The following is a 26,534-nucleotide window of genomic DNA, read 5'->3' as shown; positions in this document are numbered from 1 at the left end:
GACATCTGCTACATTATCTGTACTCAGAGAGTTATCACGGTGTTATCTGTGGTGTTACATAGGACTGCAGGTGACATCTACTACATTATCTGTGCTCAGAGCGTTATCACTGTTATCTGTGGTGTTACATAGGACTGCAGGTAACACTACTACATTATCTGTACTCAGAGAGTTATCACTGTGTTATCTGAGATGTTACATAGGACTGCAGGTAACTTCTATTACATTATCTGTACTCAGAGAGTTATCACTGTTATCTGTGGTGTTACATAGGACTGCAGGTGACATCTACTACATTATCTGTACTCGGAGAGTTATCACTGTGTTATCTGAGATGTTACATAGGACTGCAGGTGACATCTACTATATTATCTGTACTCGGAGAGTTATCACTGTTATCTGTGGTGTTACATAGGACTGCAGGTAACATCTATTACATTATCTGTGCTCAGAGCGTTATCACTGTTATCTGAGATGTTACATAGGACTGCAGGTGACATCTACTACATTATCTGTACTCAGAGAGTTATCACTGTTATCTGAGATGTTACATAGGACTGCAGGTGACATCTACTACATTATCTGTACTCAGAGAGTTATCACTGTTATCTGAGATGTTACATAGGACTGCAGGTGACATCTACTACATTATCTGTACTCAGAGAGTTATCACTGTTATCTGAGATGTTACATAGGACTGCAGATGACATCTACTACATTATCTGTACTCAGAGAGTTATCACTGTTATCTGAGATGTTACATAGGACTGCAGGTGACATCTACTACATTATCTGTACTAAGAAGAGAGTTATCACTGTTATCTGAGATGTTACATAGGACTGCAGGTGACATCTACTACATTATCTATACTCAGAGAGTTATCACTGTGTTATCTGAGATGTTACATAGGACTGCAGGTGATATCCACTTCGTTTTCTGTATAAAAAAGGGGGCGTGTCCACAGAAGGGGGAGGCGCCATACATGGCTTGCCCCAGGTGCTGGCGACCCACCCTACGCCACTGATTCCTATGAATGTAACAAGCTATGCATTTAATAAATGACACCACATGAATATGTAATGGTTTTGTTCTGAAGCTGGAATCAGGTACATTTCTACCACCACAGTCTTTGTTCGGAGCACATATGTCAAATGGTGGCCACAAGCCGAGTCTCTGGGTGAGATTTCTGAACACTAGTGAGGAGGATGTCACAGCAACCAATCGGATTACAGCTCTCATCCTCCTGAGGCATGCAGGGAAATGAAAGAAGTGACCTGACTGGTCGGGCGGCCACCTACTCTCTTCTCTGCAGCAGTAGTAGTATTTAATGAAATGAAGGCTCGGGCTCCCTCCAGTCTGCGGTACCGCGCACGCTGACAGGCACGAGTAGACGCCGTGTAAACACCTCCACAGAGGGAGTCAATAGATGCGTTGAATGTTCACATCCGGCGACAGGGGGCGCTGTGGGCCCTGCTCTCTCCGCCTTTCTCGGTCCTTTCTCTCCGCCCCCCGGTTCTCTCTCGCAGGTCGGGATTTCCCGCTCTGCCTGCCATCGTTTTTTTTGCGTTTGGTGTTGGGAGCTCGTGCAGGCCATCGTCCAGACAGCGGTGTTTCCCGAAACACTACCCAACTGGCTGCTAGCTGAGCCGGCGAGTATCGTAGGAAAGCACGCGGGAAGCCCGGCCTGCTCCGGGAGGGAGCCCAGGAGACCCGGCCGTGTGCAGGATGGCGGTCAGCCTGGATAAAGAAGCCTATTACCGGCGAATTAAGCGGCTCTACAGCAACTGGAAGGTGATGACTTGCAGGGTCCTAGGTAGAGCCACAGGCTTCCATGTGACCGGTCCCCCATCACAGCCCCCGGTATAGCCCGTCACCCGGCCGAGTCACGTGTGTGCTGTGACCACAAGGCTGACGATCTAAGCTCCATCTCACGGCCATGAACAATGGAGGGGGCCCCGGGTTACTGTGTGGCATGGGTGCCATCTAGACCCTCCATACGGCTCTGTATCTGCCATTGGCAGGGATGGGTCTAGTGAGCGGCGATGTAGCATTTTTGTGAAGCTTTTTTTTCTCATAAAGTTTCTACACGCATCATAAATATGAATCAAAAAAGAAATAAATGATGGAAGCGAAAAAACAAAACACAGGCTGTTTGTAGATGTGTTCTGATTTTTTAGGCTGGTAAGCGGCCCATAAACCATGCGGTATAAGACCGCATGATGGATCCCTATGATGCCGATGGGTCAGGACATGTGAGTGCGGCGTATGGCGGTATTATGCTGTGGGTGCTCCATGTTGCTGGTAACAGTAGAGAAGTTCTGGGTAGCACTGTGGCTGAGTGGTCAGGGTCGTCGCCCTACAATACTGGGGCCATGAGTTCAAGCCTGACCAGCGGCCACAGCCATTGAATGAAGGAAGGTTGTCTGGCCTTGCCTGTGATGAGTTGCCATGCTAATACTGACACTGCAGCCGGGAGCAGGTGGCTTCTGCGCTCGCAGTGACTGAGTGTAAATGACTTAACTGAGGCGGCCATGACATAGTGCCTTCATTAGGATTTCCAGTACAGGCTTTACCAGTAACTGCTGACTTTATTTTTCCAGAAATCTGAAGATGACTTCTCCAACGTGGATGCTATTGTGGTATCAGTGGGAGTGGACGAGGAGATCGTGTACGCCAAGTCCACGGCCCTACAGGTGAGGCGCCACAGGGAGAGGGAATTTAGTTTTCGCCTGTGTGCAGCCTGATGAGAGGTTGAGTTCTCCTCCTAATGCGTATTTTTGTCGTCTTTGTTAGACCTGGCTTTTTGGCTACGAGTTAACGGACACAATAATGGTCTTCTGTGAGGAGAAAATTATCTTCATGGCCAGCAAGAAAAAAGTGGAGTTCCTTAAGCAGATTGCCAACACAAAAGGCAATGAAAATGCTAATGGCACCCCAGCCATCACACTTCTAGTCCGGGAGAAGGTAAGTACCGTACTTCACATTTACACCACGGATATACCACTAGGTCAGTGCAATAGACTGCTCTGAGCAATACCGCCATATGGAGGTGAAGAGTATGTTCACTGGTAGAGATGAGCGAACTTCTGTTTTAAGTTCGGCGTCTAAAGTTCGGCTTCCGGTTAGCGGAGGATTCCGAATTCCGTTGTGGTCCGTGGTAGTGGAATCAATAATGGCCATGATTGATTCCGCTACCACGGACCACAACGGAATTCGGAATCCATATCGGGATCCTCCGTTAACCGGAAGCCGAACTTTAGACGCCGAACTTAAAACAGAAGTTCGCTCATCTCTATTCACTGGTTGTGACAACCACCCGCCAATCCCGTCGCACTATGCCACAGTTGCCACACAGGTCTCGTCCACTAGAGACTTCTGGAGGCGAATCCACTGTGAGCACAGTAGACGTTTAAGATTGGTTGGTGTGCCCATACGTGATACAATCGCGATTGTATGTGCAATCAATAAAATTATCAATTTCGCGTGGGAAAATCAACTTAATTTTGCTGCCACCTCTCTTCGTATTGAATCGGGGCGAAGAGACCCCGGCTAGCTAATCCTAAAGGGAAGGGACAGATATTTGCAACCTAGCTAACCAATCAACAATTTATAGAAATAAGACGATGCGGTAGTATGTGTCTTCTGAGGACAGAGTTCTTGGCATAGACCAGATAATCGGGTAACAAGGGCAAAACTGGAATGATTATTATAAAAACGATACATTAAAGCTGACAGATAAATATACCCGCCAGTCAAACAGATTGGTTGGATAGAAGTAGATAAGGGGTGGAAGGGAATAGAATGTTTAAGTTCAGAATTACCATTGTAGTGTCCAGTAAAAGATAGTCTTTGCAATGAATAATCCAAGATGAAGGGGGGGGGGGGGGGTGCTCGTGTCCAGCAGTCGTGATGTTATTCGACTTCAGGTGGTAGGTGAAGGACCCCAACCTGAGTGCGTCACTCTGTTTTACCCACTCTGGAGCTGGGAGTGGCTGTGACACGTACAAGTCCAGCCCAGGGTAATTTATTGGAAGAGGGGCAGTTCTTGCCCCAGACAGAGAAAATCTGGCAGAATCTTTGCTTTGCCAGTTTCTCAGTACCCGTAGATCAAATAATAAAATGTAATTCAGATTTATAAGCAGTAGAACTTTACGAATCATCTGATACCAAATATGACTGGAAGACAATACCGTGTGCCCGAGAACATTTATATCTCGAAGCGGGAATTTCCGATTTGATTGCGGATCTCCTGAAAGGTGTGTTAGAAGAACCCCAACCCTTTCTGAAGAGATTGTTCATTTCGTATTTTCCTAAGCCATGAAATATGAAGAAAATATGGAAAAAATATGCAGTCTATGGAGGTGACTTTAAGGTCATCTTCCTTCTTGTACCAACCAACTGCGTGATGAGGATCTGTCCTTTTCTTCTGAAGTTACTGACCAGGCTTAGGGGTGTTAAGACCCCTGCTGTGCTGGGGCCCCACAGACTAGCGAGAGGGCCCTTTTATGGGGTTTTGCCAAGATAGTATCAGAATGATGGATACTTAAAGTGGTTGTCCGGGATTGAGGACTTTGTTCCATTAGTACAAGACAGACATACACATCACATACATCCATGTCCTACCTTTTTCCACATGTTTCTGAAGCACCGTTTTCTTATAGGAAATTATTCGCCGGAAGTGTTGTTTTCTTAGACTCGGTGACGTACCGGGTCCCTTGCAGGAGCGCTGAAGCCTCTTCTGGCTGCTCAGAAAGCCCTGTGACGTCACCGGCATTGATGGGCGGGCTTTATTGCTGCTCTAGCTAGTAAAACTGCTAGGGCAGCATTAAAGCCCGCCCAACAGAGCCGGTGACGTCACCGAACACACTGCTGGGCAGAAGCTTTCTCCCGGCAGTGTGTTACTGTAAACAAAAGAGCCTTTGCCCTGCGCGATTTAGCGCAGAGCAAAGGAGAGCATCGGAGCATGAACTGCTCCAATGCTCAAGTCAGGGGGGCTGCCGGGGTGAAAATAGGTTTGTGTGGGTTCAGCTCTGAACCCTGACAACCCCTTTAACCTGGCAGGCGGTGTTCCTACGGCCAGGAAGAATCTGTTGGCAAGGACTTGCTAATTTTACCTCTGCTCTGTGAGCTATAGCTGGAGGTGAATTAACTTCTGGGTCGCAAAAGACACATTATGCTGTCCACGTCTTTTGCGGCTCCATTGAAGTGAGTGGGTGCACATCCGGCCCACACCAAGTGCGGATCAGTTGCGCACAAAAACAAAGGCCCTGTGCGTGAGCCCGAAGTAAGAGGCTGCACTTCAGTGGATGGAGCGGTGTCGTTTTCTTAAGTCCTGGGAAAAAACACATAAATAGTAAGTCCTTGAGTGGTTGGATTACTTAAAGGGCTTCTGTCACCCCACTAAAGCGTTTTTTTTTCTTTTTTGGCTACTTAAATTCCTTATACTGCGATATATCAATATATAATGCTCTTACTGATTTTCGTTCTGTAGTTTATTAAAAAAACAGACTTTTATAATATGTAAATTACCTGTCTACCAGCAAGTAGGGCGGCTACTTGCGGGTAGCAGCCGCATCCTCCTTTCATAATGACGCCCCCTCCTCATGTTGATTGACAGGGCCAGCGAACGCGCTCGTCCTCTGACTGGCCCTGTTTGCGTTCAAAATTTTCGTGCCTGCGCCGTATCGGTCTTCAGTCGGCGCACGGAGAGGAGGACGCTCGCTCGGCCTTCAATCCTCAATGCGCCTGCGCCGATGACGTCACATCTACACCCGGCGCTGGCGCGCTGAGGAAGGATCGGCTGAGAAAGCGTCCTATCAGTGCGCCTGCGCCGACTGAAGACCGGTACGGCGCAGGCGCGATATTTTGAACGCAAACAGGGCCAGTCAGAGGACGAGCGCGTTCGCTGGCCCTGTCAATCAACATGAGGAGGGGGCGTCATTATGAAAGGAGGATGCGGCTGCTACCAGCAAGTAAACGCCCTACTTGCTGGTAGAGAGGTAATTTACATATTATAAAAGTCCGTTTTTTGAATAAACTACAGAACGAAAATCAGTAAGAGCCCTATATATTGATATATCGCAGTATAAGGAATTTAAGTAGCCAAAAAAACGCTTTAGTGGGGTGACAGAAGCCCCTTTAACATTGTGACAGAAGACAGACTTGCTGTTCTTTACTGCTGTGGGGAGGTTTTACAGATGGCCTGTGGTACGTGAAGTGTTTATAGTGAGCCCCCAGCCCAAGTAGTGGGCATTAGGATGAGCAGTAACAATGCTATTCTGACCAGTTTGAGTGCCCCTCCCCTGCTCATTAGCACGATGTCCTTACAAGTATAACATATAGTGTTAAAGGTCCCTGGTCCCAGGGTGGTGACTGTGGTTGCAGTAAAGAGAAGATTTTTGCATAAATGCAGCGGACATAGATTTAAAAAGAAGTGCTGGGTCAGATAATTTATTATTATTTTTTTTTTTTTAAGTTTGCCATGATCCAATCCTTGTCCCAAAATAAACACCTCCTGAAAGGATAAGGGTTCATTTGCGCTGGCAGGTGTATTGGCCAATAACTCATATGAATGCTCATTCCTGGTAACTGGTCATGCCCACAGCTGTGATCGGACCAGGAAACCTGTGTCTGCTGGATCTCCCAGGCCAAACACTGCTCCCCTCAACTATCGGGAAGGAGTCGTTCCTCCCGGACGGTCGGTTTCTCGTTGGGTGGGGGCCAGGCACTGTATTTACATGCAGCGATAACCTCCACAGTATGAGGGCAAGGGATCCCTGTTGCCATCGCTAGTCCTCATACAGCTGCACTGTTTCTGGGCAGCAGATCTCTGTTTTGACAGCTCAATCTGCTGCCCAGAAACAATAATTCAGGGGAGCAGAGGTCTCCCTGGGAGATCCTGCAGACACACGGACTGTGTTTTTCGGGGCTGATCTTAGTCATGTGCATGAGCCCTAAGGCCCAATTCACACGTCCGCAATTTAGTTCCGCATTTTGCGGAACGGCATTGCGGACCCATTAATTTCTATTAGGCAGCTCGATGTGCTGCCCAGATACGGAATTTCGGACCCACACTTCCGGGTCCGCAATTCCGTTCCCGAAAAAAATAGAACATGTCCTATTCTTGTCCGCAATTGCGGACAAGAATAGGCATATTCTATAGTGCCGGCGATGTGCTGTCCGCAAAATGCGGAACGCACATTGCCGGTGTCCGTGTTTTGGGGATCCGCAAATCACGGTACGGACGTGTGAATGGAGCCTAAATGTGTGATCACTTCCTGGTGGGTGAACTCATTTTTAGTGTGGCACACAAAACGAAACAAATATTTCCAACAATGAAAATCTGCTTCTTCTTTTTTTCAGAATTTATTTGTACTGAACTTGCTAGCACTTTTTTATTTTTTATGTTGATAGTATAGATTATAGTAGAGATTCAAGGCAGTATACCTGTGACTTTAGGGGATATTTTGTTCCTATTCATGTGAAAACTTCCCTCTCGTTTGTGCCCTTTGCCAACCAAAAGATATTTCTCATTAATGACATTGGGGGACGCAGCACTATGGGTGAAACTAGAATTGAAAAGTTTTTGGCTCTGCCCAGGTGTTCTGTACCCTCTCCACAGACACTAGTCTTACCATTTTTATTTTTTCCTTTATGGTACTTTCTCACTAGCGCCAGGACGGATCCGACAGGCTGTTCACCCTGTCGGATCCATCCTGCCGCTATTTTGCCGGACTGCCGCTCCGACCCCATTGACTATAATGGGGGCGGCGGCACGGCGAAATAGCGGCAGAACGGATCCAACAGGGTGAACAGCCTGTCGGATCCGTCCTGGCGCTAGTGTGAAAGTAGCCTTACTCCTTCCACTTTGCAGGCTTTCATGCAGGGGGTCTTCATTGTGAGCCACCACTATAGTAGCATCCCCTGCGGGAGACTTCACCGGTCACCCACAGTGGATTGCAGGTGATCCCTTCTGGTTCTAGTTCACTGAAGGGGTGATCCTGCTGTGGCCTGAAGACACTGGAAGTTAAGCATGCCTCCTACCCTGGTTAGGGACATCAGTCTCCCCTCCAGGTCCCCTTTCCTTCCTCCTCCAGAGTGTTTTCACCTTCCCCTGGTTTGCTGGCCACTTTTTCCCCTAACCTCTTGTGGCGTCCCTCAGTCTCCGGCTCCTGCTTGGGCTAGGCCTCCTCCCCTCCTTCGGCTCCCTCCATCTCTAGTCCAGGGGAAATCTTTACATCTATGGTCAGATTAATACTTCGTTTACATCAGTACAAAGCTTAACTATTGGTTGTCCTCTCTCGTGCAGCAAAATGAGGCTAACAAGGCGAACTTCGACAAGATGCTTGAGGCCATTCGAGGGAGCAAGAAAGGAAAGAAAATTGGCGTTTTTAGCAAAGACAAGTTCCCAGGGGATTTCATGAAGAGCTGGTATGACTGCTTGAATAAAGAAGGGTTTGAAAAGGTAAGGGTTGAACATTTTTATATTTATGTGGTCACCCATGTTCTGATATTTTTGTATCAAATGGCATTAAAGATTTTAGTAAAAGGCATTTCCAGTGCTTTAAAGGGGTATTTTGGTTTCAGTTCTATGGCAGTGCCAAGCGCTGTACTCTGTAGTGCTCCCATAGAAATTAAAGGAGCAGCGACGCGCTTTTCTGACCAGCCACTCCATCCGTCAGGGGGGCTCCACTTGGCATGGGGCCCTAGTTCCTCTGTTCAGTTGAGGTCCCAGCAGTGGGACCCCAATGATATAATAGTTATTCTCTATCCTGTGGATAGGGAATAACTTGTTATAACCAGGATACCAATTTAATATTGATGGCCTATGCTTAGAATAGGCTATCGGCATCAAATTGTGAGTGTCGGATTCCTGTCGCCACAGCATTTCCCCTTCATTGCTTAGCAGGCACACCTCTTACATTTTGTAGTGGTAAACGGCGAAAGGATGGTGGGGTGCCAGCAGTCTGACACCAGCCATCCGATACTGGTAGCACATCAATATAGCCCTGGAAACCTGTCTAATCCATCAATGAATGATATATGTAATAATTGATCTGAGTAAGGTTTTTTTTTTTTTTTTTTTGTAACCTAAGTAACCATGAAACATTCTCCAGCTGCTTGCTGCAGGGGTTGTCAGCTTAGAACAGATGTGTATATGGCCATACACACGCCTAAGGGACATAAGCTGGTGAATGTGAAGAACTGTAACATATATTGTGGCCGTGTTTTTTGTGTCTAATTTGAAAGGTGTTTGAGCAATGTTCCCTATTGTTAGGATCAAGTGTTTAAAAACGCAATGAACAGTCTACACTTTATAAATTCTCCTTAGAGAATTAGACATAGTGTGGGGACAATTTTTTTTTTTGCTAATAAGTAGACTATTACAACAATGGGTTATTCTACTTCAGGGGTTTGTGCATAGCATTATCAGAAATTACTTTTCATATGGACTTGAGCATGTTTGTAGGAGAAATCTACAGGGTTGTTGACCATATCCCTGGTGCAGCTTCCCTCATAGCGAGAGCAGAATTTTTTTTTTTTTGGCCTTTAAGTCCTTTAAGCAGTCGGTATAGGACATTATCTTGTTTCTGTTTTAAAGAGTCTCTTGTTCCTTAGGCTGATATCAGCGCTACTGTGGCTTACACAATTGCTGTAAAAGAGGATGGAGAACTAAACCTGATGAAAAAGGCATCTACCATTACCTCGGATGTCTTTAATAAGTTCTTTAAAGAGCGTGTCATGGAGATTGTAGATGCTGATGAGGTAACGAAATGCTGAACTGTTGTTAACCATTTTCACGGCCAAGTTGACCAAGTGGACTAAATGTTTCACCTGTTCCCATTACAGAAAGTACGGCACAGCAAGCTTGCAGAGTCTGTGGAGAAAGCCATAGAAGATAAAAAATATTTGGGTGGGACGGACCCATCCACCATTGAAATGTGTTATCCTCCCATAATCCAGAGTGGAGGCAATTACAATCTAAAATTTAGTGTGGTCAGGTGAGTTTTTACTGTTAAAGCATCACTAATATCAGAAGTTTAGATGGGTGGGGGTGTGAGTGCTGAGACCTCCACTGATCTCTAGATTGAGGGGGAGAAGAGCGCGCAATATGTTGCATGGATGGGCTCTATAGAAGTCTATGGGCCAATTTCGGGACAGAGAACGCGATATGCATGCACTTCTTTCCCCTTTTTCTAGAGATCGCGGGGGTCTCTGCACTCAGACCCCAACCAATTAAAACACTTGATACGTCTCTGACATATCAGATGTTTTTGAAAAGTTGGTGACCCTTTAATGCAGTGAAATGATCAAGGGATCGTGGATGAATATCTCATCTCATTTTGTGTTTTGCTTACAGTGACAAAAACCACATGCACTTTGGGGCGATCACATGTGCCATGGGTGTCCGCTACAAATCCTATTGCTCCAATTTAGTGCGCACACTCATGGTGGATCCAACGCAGGAAATGCAAGAAAATTACAACTTCTTGCTACAGATGCAGGATGATTTATTCAAGGAGTTGAAGCATGGTATGTGCTGAATGAATCTGCATGCAGTAACTACCGTACGTTATATCTAATGTGTCATCACACTGGGAAAGTTTCTGTACTGGGCTTTACAGCTTTCATGTCTAGGAAGGCCCTGGCTGTCTCTCTTCCCCTTTCTGAGATCCCATCATTGTAGCTCATGATTGAATTTACAGCATCTTCCTAGTATAATGCGGAATCTATCCAGGTAATAGAAGAACATGGATTATATAAATTCTGTGCACGCACTCTCCTAATGTTGTCACCAATAGCTTTGCCTAAGGTGAGCCTTTATTTTAAGGGCACAGGATCTTGGCGTGGGGATGTGATTAGGGATGAGCGAATCGACTTCGGATGAAACATCCGAAGTAGATTCGCATAAAACTTTGTTACAATACTGTGTGGATCAGGAGCTCTGTACAGTATTAGAATGTATTTGCTCCAATGAGCCGAAGTTACTGCTTCGCAAAGTCTCGTGAGACTTCGCGCAATAACTTCATAAATTAATTTGTACTGTAAAAAAACATTTCCTGAACTCAGATTCGGTTCCAAGTTTGGGAAAGGTTTTTTTTTACAGAACAAATTAATTAATGAAGTTATTACGCAGTTATTACACGAGACTTTGCGAAGCAATAACTTCGGCTCATTGGAGCCAATACATTCTAATACTGTACAGAGCTCCTGCTCCGTACAGTATTGGAACAAAGTTTTTTGCGAATCAACTTAGGATGTTTCATCCAAAGTCGATTCGCTCATCCCTAGATATGATGTCTTAGTGTTTGATGCCATCTGGCATAATACTACTTTAGTGTATTCATTAGAGGGTGCAGCAATATGTTTGGTGAATGCTCTGGCATAGGTGTTAACAATATTCAGCCCACAACTTCATTCTTGGCTGGATTAAATGCCTTGTACAGTCCCCTCTTTAACAGGGGTAGGGGCTGTTCAAGCAACTTTTATTTTTTTATAGTAGTAAGGGTATGTTCACATATGTGGCAATCTTCTCTACTGGAGAGCGCTATATCCAGCATAGCTGGATACTGCCGCACACCACCAGAACCCCATTGACTATGTCGCTTTGCCCCGCCTAAGCGACTTCATTTACTATATCAGTTCCCGGCTGAGTCCGTGACTAAATAGGCTTCCCCTCCCAAGGTGGATCCTCCGGTTGCACGTCTGGCCAAAAACATCACCATTCCGGTAGCCGACGGCTCCTCCCTCCAGTATCCAGTAGACCGTCGGATGGATGTCTAAGTCCCTGTTTGCAGCAAGTGACTCAGCTCTGCGTCCCATTTTCGCCTCTGCTTGGGTATCTAAGTCGGTCTCTGAATGGGCGCTCCGTTTGCATCAGGGTCTGGCGACGGACCTCCCCCTAGTGGAGCTCCAGTCCCAAGCTCTGCAGATTGCTCAGGCAGGGAAGTACCTTTTGTGAGGCTTCCTTGGACGCGGGTACTTTAGTTGCCCGCTCTTCCGCCCTCACAATCACCTTGCGGCGTGAGCTCTGGCTCAAGGTATGGGCGGTGGATGCCTCTTCCAAACTCTCCCTTTCAGGCCTGCCGTTTTCTGTTTCCCGTTTGTTCGGTACCTGGCTAGATGAGATAATCTCAGAGGCCATGGGTGGGAAGAGTACTCACCTTCCCCAGAGTAAGTCCAAGCGCACCCCTCGCGCTAGGTCCTCGTTTTTACGGGGAGATTCTTTTCGCCGCACCTCTGGTACGCGGCCAGCTTCAGGGGTGTCTCCTGCTGCTACCGCACAGGAACAGAAGAAAAGGCTGTTCTTTAAGTCTCAATCAGCCTGGAGGCCAAAGGCTCATCCTCCCATTCCTTGGCCACTAAACAGGCCTCTGCATGAAGGTGCACCCCACCCTCGCAGGTGGGGGGCTGTCTCCTCATTTGGCAGGCCCATATCTTAGACACATGGGCACTCGAAGTAGTCACATCAGGCTACAAAATAGTTTACCTCCCCTCCCCCGGAGCGCTTCTTCTGGTCCCAAGTACCCAAGGAGGCAGAAAGGGCCTCCGCCTTGTTCCAGGAAAATCATTCCCTCCTAGCTCGAGGAGTGATCTCCTCGGTCCCTCGGACGAAACAATTTACAGGGTTTTATTCAAACCTGTTTTGTGGTTCCGAAGAAAGAGGGTTTTGTCCGGCCAATTTTGGACCTCAAACTGTTGAACCGGTTCCTCCAGGTTTAACACTTGTGGATGGAGTCCCTTCGCTCCTTCATTGCTTCACTGGACCAGGGAGAATTCCTTTCCTCCATAGACATTCCTCCGTACCTACACGTCCCCATCGCTCCGGTGCACCAGCGCTTTCTCCGTTTCACTTTAGGGCCCCATCACTTCCAGTTTGTCGCCCTCCCCTTTGGGCTGGCAACGGCACCGCGAGTCTTCACAAAGGTTCTCGCTCCCCTACTTGCCCTGCTTCGTTCCAGGGGCATCACCTTGATTCCTTACCTGGACCACATTCTGTTCAAGGCGGCAACCTTGGCTCAGAACGAGGCCAGTCTTCGTATCACCTTGGATACCCTTAGTTCGGTTGGCTGGTGAATTTCCAGAAGTCCTCCCTGGCCCCTGCCAGACGACTCATGTTCCTGGGGATGACCCTGGACACGGAGGAGGTGTTGATCCGCCTCCCTGTGGACAAACAGCTGGCACTCCAACGGTCAGTTCTTCTGCTTCTCCATCGCAAACGCCCATCTATTCGTTGCTGTATGCAAGACTTGGGGGCTACGGTTGAATCCTTCGAGGCGATTCCATTTGCACAATTTCGCTCCCGTCCGCTCCAACTGGTGATCCTGACTCGTTGGGGCAAATCTCCAGAGTCCCTGGACCGTCACATTGTTCTGCCCACACAGGTGTGTCTAGCTCTCAGATGGTGGCTCCGGACCCCGACTTTGCAGTCGGAAGTCTTTTCTCCCGGTCTCGTGGACGATCATTACCACCGATGCCAGCCTTCAAGGATGGGGAGGAGTCTTCCCTCCCAGGACGGTCCAGGGCTTATGGTCTCAATTGAAGTCCAAACTGCCAATTAACATCTTTGAATTCCGGGCCATTCGTCTCTCCCTTCTCCATTGGGCCCCTCTCCTGAAGGGCCAGCCAATATGGATTCAATCTGACAATGCTGTGGCTTTTATCAACCACCAGGGGGGTACCCGCAGCCCTGCGTTGATGAGTGAGTCGGCAAAAATCCTGAGGTGGGCGGAGTTACATGTCCCAGCTCTTTCAGCAGTGTTCATTCCGGGAGTGGAGAACTGGGCGGCGGATTTTTTCAGCCGGACGACTCTGGACCCGGGAGAATGGTCCCTGCACCCGGAGGTGTTCGAACAGATCTGTCTCCGGTGGGGTCGTGCAGGTAGACTTGATGGCGTTCAGGTTCAACCACAAACTTCCCACCCTCTCTCGCACTAGAGATTCCAAGGCATGCGCCGCAGACGCTCTGGTAGAGCCGTGGGATGGGTTTTCTCTAGTGTATGTGTTCCCGCCTCTCCTGCCGCGTGTTCTACGCAGGATCAGGACGGAGGCCATACAGGCGATCCTCATCGCCCCGGACTGGCCCTGTCGGGCGTGGTACTCCGTCGTCCTCCTCCTAGGGGACGCACCGTGGCCCCTTCCACTCAGGGGCGATCTGCTCTCTCAGGGACCTGCCTTCCACCAGTATTTAGAGTCGCTATGTTTGACGGCGTGGCTGTTGAAACCGCCATTTTAAAACAGCGAGGTTTCCCTGATAGGGTTATTCACACCATGATCAGAGCCAGGAAACCAGCTTTATCCAAAATTTACTACAGGACTTGGAGGTCCTATCTGGGCTTCTGTGAGAAACGTAATCTCCCTCCACTACGATTCTCTTTTTCCACTTTTCTCTCTTTTCTGCAATCTGGTTTAGAATTGGGACTTGCCCATAGCTCCTTAAAGGGTCAAGTGTCGGCGCTGTCTGTTTTGCTTCAGCGTCCTCTGGCTTTGAAAGGCCTGGTTAAAACCTTCCTCCAAGGGGTGGCTCATATTATTCCCCCCTATCGGCCCCCCTTGCCGCCTTGGGATCTGAACCTCGTGCTGGGTTTACTCCAAGCGTCTCAGTTTGAACCGCTATGGACAGTGTCCCTCCGCTATCTTTCCTGGAAGGTTGCATTTCTGTTGGCTATCACGTCCATCAGGCGTGTCTCAGAGTTGGCAGCGCTTTCCTGTAGGGAACCTATTTTAATCCTTCATCAGGATAAGGCGGTGCTCCGTCCGATACCTGCCTTTCAAATGAAGGTAGTCTCGGCCTTCCATGTTAACGAGGACATTGTCCTCCCTTCCTTTTGCCCAGCTCCCTCGCATCATAGGGAGCATTCTCTTCACAAGCTTGACGTGGTTTGAGCTCTGAGAATCTGTCAATCTCTAGCTCTTTCCGCCTTACGGATGCTTTTTGTGCTTTCTGACAGTCCTTGTAAGGGATGCGCCGCTTCTAAGGTGACAATTGCCAGGTGGATACGCTTAGCAATCACCGAGGCATACTGTTCCCGGGGCTGGACTCCGCCCCCTGTAATCACGGCGCACTGGACCAGAGCGGTTGGCGCTTCCTGGGCCCGCTTCCATCATGCATCAGCTGTCCAGTTGTGTAAGGCGGCTACGTGGTCTTCCTTACACACGTTCACGAAATTCTGCCAGGTGCACTCCCTGGCGTCAGCAGATGCTGCCCTGGGCCGTAAAGTCTTGCAGGCTGCTGTGTCCTGAGCGTCTGCGAGGGCAGTTTTTTCATGGGCTAGTACTTTTCCCTCCCCCTGGACTGCTTTGGGACGTCCCACGGTCCTGTGTCCCCCAATGATACGAGCGAGAAAAGGAGATTTTTGTGGACTCGCCTGTAAAATCTTTCTCGCGGAGTTCATTGGGGGACACAGGAACCACCCATTGTTTTTTCTTTCGTTACCGCACATGGCGGTGGTTGGTTATCGGTTGGGGTTCAGTTTTTGTTCGTACCTACTGATGTAGGTGGTGTTCTGACTGTGTTGTCAGTTCTTTCCTGCTACTCCTACTGCTTGGGCACAAACTGATATGGTCTCTCCTGGCAGGGGAGGAGCTATCGCTTTCTAGTCTAGTGTTGCCTCCTAGTGGCAGCAAGCAGCTATACCTACGGCCCTGTGTCCCCCAATGAACTCGGCGAGAAAGAGATTTTACAGGGGAGTCCACAAAAATCTCCTTGTGTCAGATATGGTAAACTCCAGTAGTCTGTTCCTGCGCTAGAACAGACTACCAGAATAGGTTGCCGCATATATGAACATGTCCTTAGACTCTTCACACTTTTTTTTGTTCCCTTTGTAATGTAGTTCAAAAACCAGGTGTGAACAGAGCCTAAATGATTTTCATTCTTCTCTGTTTCCAGGTGCAAAAATAAGTGATATTTATCAATCTATTATGGATCAAGTGAAAAAACAGAAGCCAGATCTAATGAGCAAGATCACAAAAAATCTGGGGTGTGTGCGGTACGGATTCTTGTGCATAATATTACATGCAACAGATATCTTGGTAACTTTTTTATTTTATTTTTGCCTATCAGTTTTGCTATGGGAATAGAGTTTCGGGAAGGATCTCTCGTAATAAATAGCAAAAATCAGTACAAACTCAAGAAAGGTAAGAGGACAGTATATATGCATGTATTGTATTGTTTTTTCACTTTCGTTTTATTTATTTTTTTCCTGTATTTTGCTGACCATACCTTTTTTTTTTTTTTTTTTTTTTTTTATTCATGTTTCTTAGGAATGGTGTTCAGTGTTCACTTGGGCCTGGCAGACCTGACCAAAAAAGATGGAAAGAAACAAGAAGAGAAGACTTATGCTTTGTTTGTTGGGGATACAGTGCTGGTTAATGAGGTGAACTTGTATTATATTAAACATTCTGATGTAATTCAGTTATTAACGTTTAGTTTCCAAAATAATGTGTCTGCTGCTTTTTCAATACTATATTTTATTTTCTTGTATGTTTTTTTACTTAGGAGGGACCAGCGACTATTCTTACCAGTGTTAAGAAGAAGGTTAAGAATGTCGGCATCTTCTTAAAGGTAAGCTGTATAAAGTTCTGAAAGACAAGTTTTGTGTGGATTGTGTTTTTGGAGCTTGTGTTTGGACAGTTTGAAAAAGAAAAAAACTTACATATTTTTACTTAGTTATAAAATGCAGTGATGTGTAAGAATTTGACTATAACTAGAACTGTCTCATCAGAATGAAGATGAAGAGGAGGATGAAGCCAAGGATGATGCTGAGGAGCTTCTTGGCCGAGGATCTCGAGCTGCAGCACTTCTTACGGAGAGAACCAGAGTATGTTCCGTGTTTAACCAAACATTAACTAGAGAATGAACTGTGCGCACCTTACTGTTAGGATTGTATGTATTGTCTTTGTTTGTGACTGTATCACTGCTAATCTCTTCCATAGAATGAGATGACAGCAGAAGAGAAGCGCCGGACTCACCAGAAGGAGCTTGCAACACACCTAAATGAGGAGGCACGAAGGAGGTTAACAGAACAGAAGGGTGAACAGCAAGCACAGAAGTAGGTTCCTGATGTTATTGGCACTGTTCTCCAAGATACTATCATATGGCTGTTTTATGCAGTCGCATTCAGTGGTAGTGATTTGTTTCTCTTTATCCAGGGCTCGGAAGTCTAACGTTTCGTACAAAAACGCTTCTCAAATGCCAAAAGAGCCAGAAATTCGGGAGATGAAGATTTGTATAGACAAAAAGTATGAGACTGTCATTATGCCTGTGTTTGGAATTGCTACTCCCTTCCATATTGCCACCATCAAGGTAAATAAGCATCTGCTGTATGTAAAGTGAACAGTATATTGTATCGCTGAATCAACAGCATATAAAACTCTAAGGACACCCATGTGAAAGATCGGCCGTAGGACTGCCTGTGCTGCGTGTGCCCTGAGCAGTGGCAGCACAGAGGGAGCCATTTTATTACTCTGCAGAACATCTGATCACCAAGCTGTCCAGGAACCAGTGATATTTTAGGTACAATTTTTTTGTAATGTTAATAATGGGATAGCAGTCCATTTTTAGTAATCAGATTATGCGAAAGCAAATTTGCAGGCAGAGTACCTGATACCAAGGTGTTTTTATAGTGAATCTGTCAGCTAAATATATGTATCCCTAAGTAAGGGGAGCATATTAAAGGGGTTATCCCATCTTAGACAATGGGGGCATATCGCTAAGATATGCCCCCATTGTCTGATAGGTGCGTGTCCTACCTCTGGGACCCGCACCCACAAGCAGAACGGAGCAGAGAAACTTGAGGAGGGCGCACTGCGCATGCGCAGCCGCCCTCCATTCATTTCTATAAAGCCGCCGAAAATAGCTGAGCGCTGGCTCTGCTATTCCTGTCGGCCCCATAGAAATGAATGGGAGCGGTGGCCGCGCATGCGCGGTGCGCTCCTATTCACTTCAATGGGAGAGGCGGGGAGCTGCGCCTGGTGGTGGACGGTCCTCCAGCCACAACTCTCCCCGGCTCCGTTCTCCTTGTAGGTGCGGGTCCCAGCGGTGGGACCTGCACCTATCAGACAATGGGGGCATATCCTAGCGATATGCCCCCATTGTCTAAGATGGGATAACCCCTTTAAAGCTACAGGCCATGCTCCGGCTATGTTCACGTAGGAATAAACACAGCAATATAATCGGTGGCAGACCAGTAGTGCAATCAGCAGCTATAAACCCCCCTCATTAATGTATTCTACCCTTTTGCCCTTGACTTCTTCAAAAGCTGCATCAGAAATGCTTGAAAGAAGTAACTGTGCTGCTTCTGAACAGCGGTGTAAAAATACACGTCTATGTGCCCTTGGGTATGTATTTCCCATTAAGATCAGTGGGAAGCTATTAGGTAGTGTTTCTAACATGCATTACGCAGTGCAAAATGCCCATTTTAGGGTACTTTCACACTTGCGTTAAACTTTTCCGGTATTGAGTTCCGTCCTAGGGGCTCAATACCGGAACAAAACTGATCAGTTTTATCCTAATGCATTCTGAATGGAGAGCAATCCGTTCAGGAAGTATCAGGATGTCTTAAGTTCAGTCACTGTACGGTTTTTGGACTGAGAAAATACTGCAGCATGCTGTGGTATTTTCTCCGTCCAAAATTCCAGAACACTTGCCAGATCCGGCATTATTTTCCATTGAAATGCATTAATTCGAGGTCCGGCCCTGGAAAAACCAATCCTTTAAAAATGTAAAAAAATATAAATACCGGATCCGTTTTTCCGGATGACAACCGGAGAGACTGATCCGGTATTGCAATGCATTTGTGAGACTGATCCGCATCCGGATCAATCTACAAATTGTATCAGTTTACGTACAGATTGCCACATCCGGCAGGCAGTTCCGGCGACGGAACTGCCATCCGGAATCCAACAACGCAAGTGTGAAAGCACCCTTACTTGATCAAAGACTTTTTGCCGTGTGAACATAGCCTCCTTGTAGCTAAGATGGTGGAAATATATATTGAGCCGTTTTGGCTAATAGGAGAATACATGGTTATGAGTGAGGTTTATTCATCAGGGGACCGTCCCTCCTGCAATGACTGACAGACTGCTGTTTCCACACATGTACACAGGGGGTGGAGGGAATGCTTCCTTCACAGATACAGTGGACTCAGCTGCTATTACTGTCACCTATATAACCATATGAGATCCAGATTGCTAGGTGTAGTACTAGTTCCCATACCTGAAATATAAAGGTACTTGTAGACATGTTCTGTCTTGATGGCTTTTGAGTGCTTTCTTTCTAATGTGTTCTGTTTTATTTTGCACAGAATATTAGTATGTCAGTCGAAGGGGATTACACTTATCTCCGTATCAACTTCTTCTGCCCTGGTAGTGCTCTAGGGCGAAATGAGGGTAACATTTTCCCCAACCCTGATGCCACATTTGTTAAGGAAATGTAAGTAATGTTTGTGGCAACAATTAGATTTCCACGGAATATTTTTCTTTCTTGATTTCTTCATAATTCTTCTTTATTCAGAACATACCGAGCCTCCAATATGAAGACCCCTGGAGAGACTGCTGTGCCATCACTTAACTTGCAGAATGCTTTCCGAATTATCAAGGAAGTGCAGAAACGATACAAGACGAGGGAGGCGGAGGAGAAGGAGAAAGAGGTGAGAAAATAAGACTGACCTGTGTTGGTCTCTCTTCTTGACCCTTGAGCTTTATGAATGTTAAATAAGGCCTTCAATTCCTCTTACAGGGCATTGTGAAGCAAGACTCCCTTGTCATTAATCTTAATCGTAGTAATCCCAAATTGAAAGACCTGTACATTAGGCCTAACATTGCACAGAAGCGAATGCAGGGATCTCTTGAAGCACATGTAAATGGTAAGTGGCTTATAAATGCCTGTAATAATGATACATTTTCTTCAGGATCCTCTTATAATAGTTTTTCAACGTACAACACATTGATAATTGCATGACCATCGTTCAGAACATTAAAGTGAACCTGTCACCTTTTAAAATGCAGTTCAGTGTGCAGACATCATATAGAGCAAAAGAAGCTGAACAGCTTGACTATTTAAATTCTCTGAGTCATGTGAGCAGTTGTATCAGTAATTGACAGCTAAGCGTACAGGGAAGGCTGCCAGTGACTCCTATGCGTAGAAAGAGCAGAGCTTTAATGGGGGTTTCCTGGAGATCAGTATTGATGGACTTTGCCAGGGATCAGCCTCCTCCGGCACTCCAGTTTGGCAACACGGTCTCCCAGCATGCAGATTGTGGGAGTGAATGGAGTATGCTGGGAGTCGTAGTTTCACCGCATCTGTAGTGCCAGAGGATTGAACTAGCCTTAGGAAATGCCATCCATATCTGATTGGTGAGGGTCAAACTCCTGTCACCCATATTGACCAGCTGTTAGGCCTCAGCCTCTTCCTAGGTCCGTGATGTCACATTCTTTGGTCATATGGCCTGTTTGCAACTCGGGCTCACTCAAGTGAATGGGTATGGGCTGCAATATCAAGCTCAGTCGCTATATGCATGTGTTTAGTAGGCTGTGAGGAGGCTGCAGCATTCACTGAAGCACCGCAGCCTCTTGATAACGGCTGATTGGTCTGGAGTAGTTGCCCGGAAGATAGGCCATCATTATTGAACTGCCAGATTACCTCTTTAAATGTATAAATTACAAGTTTTCCTGAAGGTTTCCCCCACAAAACTACCTCAGTCAGCATCTCCTGCTCTAACATTTAGCCTCAGATTGTACTGCATTTCATAGTGACAGGTTCCCCTTAAAGGGAACCTGTCATCAACTTTCTGCTGACCTCACTGAGGGCAGCATAGAATAGTGACAGAAATGCTGATTTCAGCGGGGGGGGGGGGGGGGGTCACACATCAGCTAAAAGTAAGGGGTTGCTGAGAACCAGCCTCATAATCATTGCAGCCCAGGCCTTGAAAAGAGTCAGATCTACCTGAGAAGAGTCCTGGTTATTCCTAATCTCCTGCCCATCTGCTGATGATTGGCAGTTCTATCCTAGACAGAAAGGGAGATAACTCGGTAGAAGACTGTCAGTCATCAGCAGGTGGGCAGGAGAGCAGGAACTGATGGATAACCAGGACTCTTCTCAGGTGTCCGGGACTCTTTTCCAGCCCAGTCTGCAATGATTGTGATGTTGGTTGTCGGCAACCACTTACTTGTAACTTATAAATGACAGACCCCTGAAATCAACTCACCTGTCTCTACTTTATTCTGCTGTTAGTATGGGCAGCAGAAAGTTCATCCCTTTAAACTACCAGTAGTGGGATCACACAATTTTAGAGCACGTAAACATATATGATTGTGAAGTTATTTAATTTCTATAGTAACATGCATCTTGGTTAAGAGACACTTGTAAGTGATTTTTTTTTTTGATACTTTTCACATCTTAGGTTTCCGTTTCACGTCTGTAAGAGGAGATAAAGTGGATATTTTGTACAATAACATTAAACATGCCATTTTCCAGCCTTGTGATGGAGAGATGATCATTGTGCTTCATTTCCATCTCAAGGTAAAGACGATCTTTTGAAATATGAAAAATGAGTGTATTTGGAGGACACATAACTGATCACATATGAATTCATCACATACAATAATTTTGTTGTACAGAATGCCATAATGTTTGGGAAGAAGAGGCACACGGATGTCCAGTTCTATACAGAAGTCGGAGAGATCACTACTGATCTTGGAAAGCACCAGCACATGCATGACCGCGATGACCTTTATGCAGAACAGGTTAGCCGATCCATCCTTATCTACCTGGGGTCATTCCGCTAAGAAGGAATGTTCAATTGCTGTTACAATTTGTTTTTGGTCCAAAAAGACTCTTCTTGCACTGCGTTAATGTCTTTATTTGCAATGATCGTCTCAAACGGTTGTCTTTTCCGTGCGGTCAGCTTCTACCATAGCCTTTCCTTAGCCATAAGATTGGTTTTCGCTAACTATAATCTATCCTGTGGGCTCTTTTGGACTGTCAGAATAACGTGCCTCACATTATGGCTTCAGTGTCCATCACTCTGATCTCAGGGCAGTATGTGATGCAAGTGTATTCCTAAATGTCTGTGTAGATTATATAAGACCTAATCGTGTATTATAGCTGTACCGAAGTAAAAAAAATAAAATCGGGGTGGGGGGTCTGCAATTGTCATTTGTATTGTACAATGGATCCTAAACTTTTTTATATCCTTTTTTTTTTTTTTTTTTGATCTTGCATGTTAATAGCTGGAAAGAGAGATGAGGCACAAACTGAAAACTGCCTTCAAAAACTTCATTGAAAAGGTTGAATCTTTAACAAAAGAAGATCTAGAGTTTGAGGTTCCATTCAGAGACTTGGGGTAAGACTTTTTCATGACATTTTTTTACATTGATCAATGTAGTTGCATTTTGCAGACTTCCTGGGTTTTTGTCCACAAAAAAACCAAATCCTACCAGCCACTTGTTAACTTGTTTTCATACTATAGATATCACGTTCTTGTTCTAGGTTCAATGGAGCCCCATACAGGAGTACGTGTCTTTTGCAGCCCACGAGCAGTTCTCTGGTAAACACGACTGAATGGGTGAGTATTCACTTCACTTTCCCCAAGGGCCTGCATATTACTAACTATTCCGTTTGCTTTATGAGAGTATCTTTAACTGTAGCATTTCCCTAGCCTTTTCCTTGAATAATGTGTTGGTTTTATTTGACAGCCTCCATTTGTTGTAACGTTAGATGAGGTCGAGCTTGTACACTTTGAGAGAGTCCAGTTTCACCTGAAGAACTTTGACATGGTCATAGTCTACAAGGACTACAATAAGAAGGTTACTATGATCAATGCCATTCCTGTGGCATCCCTTGATCCAATCAAAGAGTGGTTAAAGTGAGTACCCCCTTTGTTCTTTTCTAAACACCCTGACACCCTTTAAAACGAGCTATTTAGGTGAAAACTACTGAGGGAATGTTTACTTATCTATTTTTGTGTTCCTCATTCCAGTACATAGATTGCTTTATATTGACTGCTTTTGACCTGTAGAAGTTCTGTTTAGAAAACTGTCATGCACTAATCTGCTCACTTATTTTGTTACACAGCTCTTGTGATATTAAGTACACTGAGGGAGTTCAGTCACTGAACTGGACAAAAATTATGAAAACCATTGTGGATGACCCTGAAGGTTTCTTTGAGCAGGGTGGCTGGTCTTTCCTTGAACCAGAAGGCGAGGTGAGAGAATAATGCAACGTCTGATTTATAAGAGAATCTGTCACCAGTCAACTCCCTATTCAACTGCTTGTATAGACACATAGCCATGGTTGACCTGATTAAAACGCTGCTTTTCTTTTGTTGATCTGAGGCTCTGGCCTCGAGTTACACTTTTTCTTAATTTGCAGATTAGATTGTTGGAGCAATGTGGGCATTACCATTGGTCTTGTGCATCCAGGCTTCACTCCTTTCTGTGACCAGCCTCTCCCTTACTGCTATGCCTCTGCCAGGCCCTGTCAATCAAAGCAACCAGAGAGTGGCCACAGAAATGAGTGGAACTTGGGTGCAACGAGAGCCGTGGTGATGCCCTCATTGCACCAAAGACCTCATTTGCATGTTAAGAAAAAGTATCATAATCTTGGATCAACAAAAGAAAAACAGCGTTTTTATCAGGTGAACGACAGCTGTGTCTATGCGAGCAGTTTCATAGGAAGGTCGCCGGTGCCAGATTTCCTTTAACTTGTAACCAGCTGGCGATAAACTACCAAATTTGGAAAGTCAAAAAGGATGATTTAGATTAATAGAAGCCCAGTCAAGGGATAAATGGCAGTGTCACCCAGAACAATCTGTCGTACACAAAATTGCCGTCTTCGTTTACTATTATGACTAGTTTAAAAAAATAAAAATTCTCTTCCAATTATTTTTTTTTGTGGTAGCACAATGTGTTAAATACCCATTACTCCTGTAGGGCAGTGATGCAGAAGCTGCAGGTTCAGAGTCTGAAGTAGAAGATGAGACATTCAATCCCTCTGAGGAAGAAATTGAGGAGGAGGAGGAAGACAGTGATGAGGATTATTCGGATGAAACAGAAGAATCTGGTATGGAAATACTGCATATTGGGAATGAAATCTGGGCTAGTCAGGTAGAAGTTGTTCATGGTTCATGAATGGACGGCTGTGTGTAAAGTCTCTTTCCATTTACAGTGTACAGTGAAGATTCTCTAGGCACCGATGAAGAGAGTGGTAAAGACTGGGATGAACTAGAAGAAGAAGCCCGGAAAGGTAAAATAGTGATAATGAATAGAATGTTCTGTGACCTGTAATGTATTCATTCTACGTTATTCTAATAAAATAATCTCACTTGGTGTGTACCTATACAGTAAGTTGTTATGGTGGTAGACAACCCTTCTTGAACCACATGGGAAGCAACTTGAAGAGGCCATAATAAAATTGACAGAATACCGCTCTGAGCAAGGCTAGGTGTCTCATGTGACCTGTAAATGCTGCATCCTGCAGCCATAGTATTAGGAGCATCCATATGCAGACAGGTTGAGGTACCGTGTAGCTATGTCAGTGTCCATAATGTCCTAGGTGAAACAGAGGCTAGCTTACTGTAAAGAGTCTAAATGCAGGCACCACATTAAGTTACCGTCTATCCCCTTTGACCAAAGAGATAAGCTTTACAGCAAAATGGCACATAAGGTGTTCTCCACAGCAAACATTTTATCACCTATCCACAGGACCCCTGGGATCCCCCCAATCGCTAGAATGGCGGCCCTTGCACCTCCTACCCTTTTTTCCTGGAACATTTGAATGTATTTGCCTATACATTAAAGTTTTTGGGTACAGAAATAGGTGAACGTTGTGCATCTCAGTCAGTCCATAGACTGAATTAAGTGGCAGGCCTCATGTATGACCACCACTCCAACGGGGGTCTGGGGATCGCGTTCTAGTTACAGATTGTTGCATATGTTTATTATGTGACCAGTTGCTAGGTGACAATTGTTGTGGTATAACCACTTTAAAGTTGGCAGGAATATATTGTGGATTACGACCGTTCATCCTGCTGAGGTTTACATGCAACTACTAGTTGTGTGTGATATCACATTTTTCAGTATTCTGAAGTTTCCTTTTAAAGGGGTTCTTTGGGTGTTTAATATAGATGACCTATCTTCAGGGCAGGCCATCAGTACCTGATCAGTGAGGGTCCGACACCTGGCATCCCTGCTGGTCTGCCGCTAGAAGAGGTAGCGGTACTACAGTGAGTGACGTGGTCTCCTTACCCAGCACAGCTCTGTTCTTGGTATTGTAGCTTAGGCTCATTCACCACATGGTCACAAATGGTGTAAAGTTGAGAAAAAGAAGTGCTGTTCTTTTGTGATGGTTTTAACGTTAATGGTCTTCCCTCAACAGCTGACCGTGAAAGTCGTTATGAGGAAGAGGAGGAACAAAGTCTGACTAAGAAGAGGAAGGGTCTTGGGCATGCACCCACCCCTTCAAAGAAGAGGAGGAAGTAACACTAGTGTGAACTCTTCCTTTTCCCAACTCGCATTCAGTTTTTTCACCCCCTTCTACTTTTGAAGTAAATCCCCACGTCCTGTCTTTCTACTCATTCCTCAATATTATATCTGTTCCCAAAATTGAGAATTTCTTACCTTTTTCCTTCACGTGCCCTGAGTCTGAGGTGTGTGCCACCTGTGCTTTTGCTGCTACAGACTGCTGGGATGCTATGTGATGGTTAAAATGGACCAATATGGCATTATTTTATTATGTCTTCTTAACTGGACCGGTCACAAAATGAAATCCATAATAAATTTTCACAACATCAAAAAAATCTCCACTTTTTTTTTTTTTTTTTTAAAAGACATTCTTATTGTATCTATAAACCCTTCCATTACTTCATGGACTTTGTGACGCTGTGTGGCAGTTAAGTGGTTAAAGTGACACTGCCAGTCTACTCCGCTGGGTGGTTTGCCTGTATCCCTATGTGCACTTGACCAGTTCCCCTGCCTCCTCTTAAAGCTTGCCGTTTTCATATTTCTTGTGCTGCTCTACTAGGATTTCTTGTACAATGTTACTTCCTTTGCGTTCTGTTATTTTGTGTCAGGAGTCTGTCCTCATCATTCTCCTCACTGCTTCTTTTTTTTCCCCCTTTTCCACTGCCTATGCTCTTTTTCTCTCTAGCAGTGAGATGTAAATGGTGTTTTTCAGACCTTGAAGACATGTAAACAAATAAAAGTAAAAACGACTTTTTGTACCTTTTTCCCCGTTTGCTATATTTTCTTTTTTTTTTTTAGATTGTGGTAGATTAAGAGAATTTTTACTGAACACTCAGATTGTCGAGCAGCACTTGTAAATGACACCTTGATTGTTCAGTCCTGTTCTAAACAATAAAATGAGATTCCTCAGGGATACAATGCCACCTTTTGTGTGTGGTTTTGTGCTTTCATTACTAAGAGTTAGCGTTGTAGGCTCGGCCAATGTGGTAAACCCTTTTGTCATTATTTGCAGTACTTGTGAAGTTTCACCAGGGGGAGCTAGTCGTAGTTTCAAATAAAAATGCAAGAGAAA

General features: G+C 45.5%; 1 protein-coding gene and 1 non-coding gene across 2 annotated transcripts; both read left to right on the top strand.

The window, feature by feature from the left end:
* The first annotated feature begins 1,344 nt into the window (after positions 1–1,344).
* Positions 1,345–26,225, top strand: SUPT16H (SPT16 homolog, facilitates chromatin remodeling subunit). Its single transcript, XM_040416820.1, has 26 exons — positions 1,345–1,792; positions 2,602–2,694; positions 2,795–2,965; positions 8,310–8,465; positions 9,620–9,766; positions 9,851–10,002; positions 10,362–10,534; positions 15,891–15,981; positions 16,065–16,138; positions 16,265–16,377; positions 16,500–16,565; positions 16,726–16,821; positions 16,937–17,052; positions 17,153–17,306; positions 19,306–19,433; positions 19,515–19,650; positions 19,740–19,866; positions 21,403–21,521; positions 21,620–21,745; positions 22,232–22,344; positions 22,491–22,566; positions 22,697–22,866; positions 23,076–23,205; positions 23,933–24,062; positions 24,168–24,245; positions 25,377–26,225. The coding sequence occupies exons 1-26, from the start codon at positions 1,727–1,729 to the stop codon at positions 25,478–25,480; spliced, it is 3,105 nt and encodes a 1,034-aa protein (XP_040272754.1). The 5' UTR covers positions 1,345–1,726; the 3' UTR covers positions 25,481–26,225.
* LOC120992655 lies at positions 2,432–2,530 on the top strand. The gene has a single exon (XR_005777051.1). It is a non-coding gene; the product is annotated as a small nucleolar RNA U6-53/MBII-28 (small nucleolar RNA).
* Positions 26,226–26,534: the final 309 nt, after the last annotated feature.

Source organism: Bufo bufo, chromosome 2, assembly GCF_905171765.1.
Source record: "Bufo bufo chromosome 2, aBufBuf1.1, whole genome shotgun sequence".
Taxonomy (NCBI): domain Eukaryota; kingdom Metazoa; phylum Chordata; class Amphibia; order Anura; family Bufonidae; genus Bufo; species Bufo bufo.
Note: the sequence above shows the minus strand (reverse complement) of the source record. Positions and strands in the feature narration are given on the sequence as shown.

Bases quoted from the DNA above. Each gene is read 5' to 3' on its own strand.
- SUPT16H (XM_040416820.1), top strand. From the start codon at position 1,727: ATGGCGGTCAGCCTGGATAAAGAAGCCTATTACCGGCGAATTAAGCGG. The intron at 2,966-8,309 runs GTAAGTACCGTA...TCTCTCGTGCAG, and splicing joins CACTTCTAGTCCGGGAGAAG to CAAAATGAGGCTAACAAGGC. The intron at 22,567-22,696 runs GTGAGTATTCAC...TTTATTTGACAG, and splicing joins TGGTAAACACGACTGAATGG to CCTCCATTTGTTGTAACGTT.